The following is a 7,048-nucleotide window of genomic DNA, read 5'->3' on the forward strand; positions in this document are numbered from 1 at the left end:
TGTGTTGTTGTGAATTGATGAAGGTCTTTTCTGTGTTTTCCTGATTCTCAGCAGGGGGGTCTCAGTGAACATGGAGTTTGGCTGCAGCTCTGCATCACGACGTCTCTTGAAAGAGACAACAGACAGCGGATCTCACAGTCCGCCTCCCAAACAGAAGAGTTTCATTTGGCCATTTTTAATCCACATTTTAAAAACCAAAATCTTACCTTTCAGCAGCTATTCTGAAGTTTTCAATTATTGCTTAAATACTGAATGAGAGGCCAAGAAACTGAAACATTTATAGATCTAAACTTTTAGATTTTTATTCATCTTTTGCCGTTTACTGTCTCTCAAAGATAATGTAGTTGACACTCAGGCCACTCTGTGGTGGCGTGTTTCAGTCCCTGGAGGAGACAGACGTTTTTATAAGCATCTCAGCTGAGTATCTGGGCCTTTGGATGGTATCAGCATAAACCTCAGGCTGCTCTTGAAGGTGTGAATGTGAAACTGTCGGTTCATTGTGCTGCTTGGCTGCTATTTCGATGACTCTGAGGTTCTGGCCTTGAACGTGCAGCCGCAGATTTCTTACTTCACTTTGCGCACATATGTTCATTTCTGCACAGCAGTCAGAACATGTAACAACGAGGTCTGCAGCACGTTAGACAAAGATGAAGGTTCAATCATTAAGCCCTTTTTCAGAAAAATAAAGGCGCTCTCTCATCCGTGCAGGAGAACAGAGACAAAGTCAAACTCTACGGGTCTATTGGAAATGCGTCACTGGGGCCTAAAAGCTCTTTTTCAGGCAACAATGTCTTCATCTCGAGGGACTGACAGGGCAGCAGTGACGGCTCAGAATGGGTCCAACATCCAGCTCCAGTATGCACATGAAAGTGGAAACGGTTTACATCTGTGCGTCTAAAAGCGAAGCAGTCAAAGTGAATATTATTAATCAGATGAGACATAAAGGTCAAACAGTTTCCTTTTTCAGGGATAACACACTGTGTCCAGTCAACATGAACATTAAAGAAAAAAAAGACTTCTGCTTCGTTTTACTGAAAGGTGTTTGGATGTGAATAACAAGAGAGAACATGTACTGTTTAAAAAAGCTCTGGTGACACAGTTCGTCATCAAAATGGCTCTTTAAAGTTCTCACAACTTTATTAGCAACAGCTGAAAATATTTGTGGAGTTTCTTTTACAAAGCAAGACCAACTCGGTAGTTGTTTTTGATTCATCTGTTGTGTTAGAGACTTGGTGGAAACTGAAGGTTTGCCAGGTGACGTGAGTTCACAGACTTTTGGCCTCTACCTGAGTGGAACAGCTACGGAGGTAATAACGACCGACCTGAACACCTGACACGCCTTCTGCTGCATAGGTGGAACATTCACAAGTCAGGCTATTGAGTTCACTCACAACCACACAAAACTGGAATGTCTCCCAAAAATTAATTATTTACGTATGACAGCCAGAGACGGAACATGCAACCGGAAGTGCAAATCAGCTATTTGACAATAAGAGATGAATAAGAGATGTTCTTCATCAACTATGATCACATTCTAATTTACTACAAATATTCAATCAGCACTTCATTTTGTGATCTTGTTGTTGGCTTGACTTTTTACAAATAGTCATACAAATAAATGCCCTCCTCCTGTCCAAAGGTCCTGAATGTAACCCGACGTGCTGAATCAACTCGGTTATCTTTGACTTAATTTTTGCATGTCAACACTTATTTTTATCTTATTTTATGGTGGCGACTTCAAAGTGGCTCACAGCTAACAGCACAGTAACAGCTCCTCTTTCCTGTTTCCACTCAGCAGAGAGGACACATCCTGTTCTTCTGCTAATCTGTAATGTCCAATATGCAATAATGACTTGCATTTTTTTTTTTTCTCATCCAGAGTTGTAAGAACGGTGTAATTTAATACACTCCTCATTCAGCAGATAGGCTCAGCTTGTATTCAGGAGAAACTGAAGTCCGAGGCAGGAGGTTTGTGATTTAAACATGTGCAACGTTTAAATCGGTTTGCAGTTTCTGTTCTGGTCTGTTTATGAAGTAAAGCAACAAATTAAAATGCGTCACTTTGCCTCCACACACCCGCAGCTCGTTTACCAGCCTCGCTTTCAGGCGGACGACAGACTGAAATGTTTCCTGCTGCTGTCAGTGCTCAATATGAAGAGTACAGGATGACTTGCAATTCGTACCTACACAGAGGAGCACTTCCTCTTCTCCAAACCTCCTGAATACACACATTTGACATTTGAATTAACCAAACAATTTTTCACATATTGTTGCACTTGGCACATCTTCAAATTTAGCGCCACCACCCCACCCTGATTGGGCCTGTTTCTACTTGGTGTCATATCATCTGTTGACAGTTCTCTTCTTTGGTCACAGTGAATCTAAATATCCTTGAGAATGATCTTAGAAGAGAACTGTGGGCTGATGTGACACTGAAACATGTGAGACTTCGTACACAAACAAACCATAAAATGAATATCTGTGTAGATGATTTACTATGTGGCGAAGTGACATATATTCCCAGCTGAAATAACGCAGCTCTTAATTTTTCAGACCACTGCAGGCTGAACTTGTCCCCACACCCACTTCCTGATATTGGAGGTTAAAAACAGACAAGGTTGTGAAGCTTCCTGCCACATTTCAGGTTCTTTTATATATCTGTTAAAACTGATGACGCCTCAGAATGACTCTGACGTGTGGTGAAGATTATTACTCATTATTTAAGTAATAAACCAGATAAATAGTACATTTATAAAAAGTATAAAATCCAAATGGCCCGCTTGGACGCACAGAAGTTGACTTTTAGTATTTTAGGTGAACTGAGCGTTAAGAAGACTTAAGTTAGGCTGAACATCAGTGACAAAGAAAACTGCCTTACAAAAACATAAAACCTCAGAGGGCTGCAACTGATGAGTAATTTCATTATAAATTAAGTACTTCCTAAAGTCCAAGATAATAACTTCAAATGTCTTGATTTCCAGTCCAAACTCCACAGAGAATCAAGTGTAAGACAAGAAAGCATCACCTTTTCACATTAAAGGGGTTTTGGAATTTCTGCCTAAAAAATAAATTATATTGATTTCATGATTGATTCGTGACCTAACGTGATTGTTTAACCATCGAGGCACGCTGTGGATGATTGGAAAGACTTTCGTTTTTCCTCCAGCTTTTCCTCCAGGCACTGAATGGTGATCGGGTCCACTTTAGGGTCGAACTTGTTGGCGAACCAGTGGCCGTAGTTGAGAAGCCACCGCAGTTCTGCTGCGCCGAAGATACAAACGCTGCGAACGTGTTGGCCCGTGCAGGGTGGGTACAGCCTCTCCTCCAGGTAGTGCCACTTCACCAGCCTGGTTTTACTCATGAGGTCGGTGATGTCGGGGCTGGATCTGGGCACCTCGCCGGGGACGCCCGGCAGCCGCACCAGCGTGGCCCAGAAATGCTCATCGGGGGAGTACGTGTCCTCTGACCAGGCCAAGAAGTCCCTCACCACTGACGAGGAGTCCACGTGCACCACGAAGTCCCGCGACAGGACGAAGTAGGCATTGCCGATGAAAACCTCGATGCCGTGAGGCGGCGGGCTCTTCTGCTGCTCCGTCTTCACTGGCAGCTTCTTGTATTCGAAGCTGGCGTCCTTGAGCTCGTAGTGGAAGGTGAACCTCAGCTTCTTCTGCTCGCTGGGTCGACTCGTCTCCAGCATGTTGGTGCCGTTCAGCTTCTTCAGTTCGGACAGCAGCTCCCTGTTGGACTTGAGGGGGAAATCCTGCCCACAGAGGTTGATAACGTACTTCCACTTGACCTCAGACCTCAAAAGGTCAGACAGGCAGTTGAGATCTGCTTTCAGGCGACTGATGCTCGCATAGTAGACGGACTCTCGCTTGGAGGCGATGAAGACGTTGGGAAAACAACGGGCCAGTCCCTCCATGGCTGCAATAAACTGAGGCGAGGACTTCTGATCGTAGTGAATGCAGTAGATGTTACTGGGCGAGTAGAGCGCCCTGAGGAGTCTCTCCACCATCCACGCAGATTTGTGCACAACCAGAGAGTAAGCGAGCGGGAAGTCTCTCTCCTCCTCTGAAGCACAGACATCATGATAACTTCTGGATTTGATGAACGATGGGCAGTTTGAGAGAAGGTTAGTAAGAGTTTCGTCCTCGTCCTCCTTGGTTTGCTGCCTTCGGAGGACCAGAGATTTACCCACCTCCGCCGGGTCCAGCTCATAAATGTCTGAGCAGTTGATACTGTGCTTGCGGAAGATCTGAAGATCCTCTAAAGCCACCTGTGTGTCTCTGATGTAGCTGTACTTCAGGGTGACCAGCAGCAGGATGCTCAGAGTCAACAGCCCGAGCTGCCTTCGTTTGGGACATCTTGGGTTCATTCTGTGGAGCGGGAGAAGGAATGATGTTGAGGAACAGGAACCAACACTGGCATTAAAGTTGAACAGAAGAGTACATTCATAGGAGCAAAAAGTAAAACTGGTCTGACAGACAGATTCGGCTGAGCGGCTGTGACTCACTGGGCCTGGCAGGTAAAGTCTCACCTCGATCCCACTCGGCCGGACGCGTTTCATCAAGTCGGCCTCCAAAGGTTGTAAAAACGAGGCGACGGTGAGGTTTCATAGAGCTGCTCGCTGCTTTTCCACCTCATTTGCTCACACAACACGGCGGACTTTCAGCTGATGATAAACTTCACGGCGGAGAGCGGAGAAATAACCGGAGCGGACTTTTCGTCTCCAGTTTTACGCACGACTGCTCCGAAACTTTCAGGCCGAAAACACATCTCCATTCATCGGTCCCCAGGAATTCATTGGCCGCATGTTTGTCCAGAGCATGTAAGGAGTCCAGTAACACGCTGACTGTGAACCTGAGATGTGTGTGGGTCGGTGTGTTGAGGAGGAGAGGACTAAAAAATATAACCCGGAAAGGGGGAGGGGCTGGAAGCGCCTCTGAAGGGCACTCAGAGACTATTTGACTAACAAGAAAAAAGGAAAAAGCTTTCAAAACGTTGTTTGTCAGATGCCTCCATCTGTTCTGATCAGTGCATCTTTAACATACAGCCTTATGTAAAAGTGATAAGAGTAAGTAAGTGAACCGAGCTGTGCGTAAATTCAAGATCCGCTCATTCTCAGGAGGATGAATGAAAAACTCGAAGGCTGCAATTATCACACAAGAAAAACAAAAAACAAAAAACAAAACAGCAGATCGAGGAAAGTGGGCTTTTTTTTTTTTTTGTTTGTTTGTTTCTTTGTGCAGCTCAGGGGTAGAGAAACAGTCTAACTAAACAATTGAAGCAGGAAATGTCTGCATGCTTCCAGTTGGTGTTACAGTTAATGGACAGCGATCTGAGGGGTTGGCTCCAAACTGTAAAAATAGGACTTGTTGCTCGGACCTCCTCCCCAGAGACAATATGAGCCAACGTTTCCTTTTCAGCAAACTGCCTGGAAAACACACAACAACAATTAATCATCCATGATGCTGTTTCACTTTTCTACAGAGGGACACTTGACACAAAATCAACACAAGCTCCTCATAATCCAGCCATACAACAACATTAATGTGCACACAGAATATAGGGGCCCTCGTGGAGCCAGACCGAGGCTCCTCTCTGGGTTTGTCTGTGCACACTCACCTTACAGGTGCCTGTCTGCAAAACCTACACGGCCAATTTAAAGTAAACACTGACACTGCAAAGAGAAGTGTCAAATATAAACATGACAGAAAATCACCCTCAGGCTCACAAAGGACCTCTTGTGGTTTCCAGGCAGTGGGCAACGACCTGAATTATTTATAACCACTAATATGAATGTAATAGGTCGATGCATAAAGCTGTTTGATCGACAGAAACATAAAGAGAAAGATTAGGTGTGTGGTTTCGTTTTAAATATATTTACGTGGTAAATAAAAGTGACATTTGTTCTCTCATCACTGAGGATAACTGATGCTGTCAATAAGCCGAGTCTGTGTAAACAAAACCGTTTTTCTTTTTTTTTTAAAGGTGTGGTTGCCACATTTCTCTCAGGACTTCACATCTATCTGCCAGGACCTGCGTGCGTGATTACGTCACGTGAGACTTGCGTGTGTCAGCGTGAGCCCTCAGCATCAATGAGCCCTTTTAAATGTACCTGATTTAAAAAAATAAACATAAAACACAATGACAGGTTTGTTTTAATTATTGAGGTCAACACCGCTGTGACAGAAAATAACTTCTAGAATCTATTTAAAGTCAAATTCTTTTTTTCTGCTCGCTGTGTAAATTGTTATGCACCAAAACACAAAAGCCCGTTTTCTGTAAACTTTTCCAGTGAACCTGGCTCAGGTTTCTGTTTGTGTGATGCAACTTAAAAGAGACTTAACTACTTTCCCGTCCCAGGAATAGTTTGTCCAGAGTTTAATTTGATCGAGCAGACATGACATTTCCACATGAAGCAGCTTATTGACTCTGTACTGTGAAGCAAACGGGTTATAGTTTAAGTAAGCAAGCTAAAATAGGACAATTCAACCTGCAGCTTGGTTAGATGATATTCATGTGGTGGAAATAAAGCCTCTTGAATGTAGCTGACGAATGAAACCTGCATACAGTTTCTACAAGGTGACAATAAATACGATATTCAGTATATATAATATATATGTTGCTACTATTCAGTATAATTGCATGTGAAATGGAGGAAAATGCGCCTAAACTCCGTTGTTGTCAAACAGGTCTAATGTCATTATAATATTCGTCAGAATGTAGAATAAAAGTGACACTATAGGAATCTCTTGTACAGTAAAAAATCAATGATAATAAAGAATATTTTGAATACCATATCGTTATTTTACATTTTTAAGGAGTTTAGAAAAATTGTGAATAACAACAAATAAAAACAATATTAAATTTTTTTTTATTTAAAAACAAAAAAGCAGCACAGAATCGTTTAAAGGATTATAATAAAAATAAAACTAAAAATAAAAATTATTTTGATTTCATCCTTCCACATCGGAGTCACCTCACGCCACGCCCATCGACGCGTGACGTCAGCGCGCCGCTGGCGTCTCTGCGACGCCATGTTGGT

At 43.2% G+C, this 7,048-nt stretch overlaps 1 protein-coding gene across 2 annotated transcripts; it reads right to left on the bottom strand.

The window, feature by feature from the left end:
• Positions 1-291: 291 nt before the first annotated feature.
• Positions 292-4,895, bottom strand: LOC115051945 (beta-1,3-galactosyl-O-glycosyl-glycoprotein beta-1,6-N-acetylglucosaminyltransferase 4). 2 transcript variants are annotated; one of them, XM_029515754.1, is made up of 2 exons: positions 4,538-4,895; positions 292-4,376 (listed from the first exon to the last, which is right to left on the bottom strand). In XM_029515754.1, the coding sequence occupies exon 2, from the start codon at positions 4,373-4,375 to the stop codon at positions 3,113-3,115; it is 1,263 nt and encodes a 420-aa protein (XP_029371614.1). In that variant the 5' UTR covers position 4,376; positions 4,538-4,895; the 3' UTR covers positions 292-3,112. The 2 variants fall into 2 exon arrangements, with proteins under 2 accessions (XP_029371614.1, XP_029371615.1); XM_029515755.1 differs by having other exon boundaries at positions 4,514-4,895.
• Positions 4,896-7,048: the final 2,153 nt, after the last annotated feature.

The sequence above is a fragment of the Echeneis naucrates genome, chromosome 12 (assembly GCF_900963305.1).
Source record: "Echeneis naucrates chromosome 12, fEcheNa1.1, whole genome shotgun sequence".
NCBI classification, from domain to species: Eukaryota; Metazoa; Chordata; class Actinopteri; order Carangiformes; family Echeneidae; genus Echeneis; species Echeneis naucrates.

Excerpts from the sequence above, each read along its gene's own strand:
- LOC115051945 (XM_029515754.1), bottom strand. The coding sequence starts at position 4,375 with ATGAACCCAAGATGTCCCAAACGAAGGCAGCTCGGGCTGTTGACTCTG.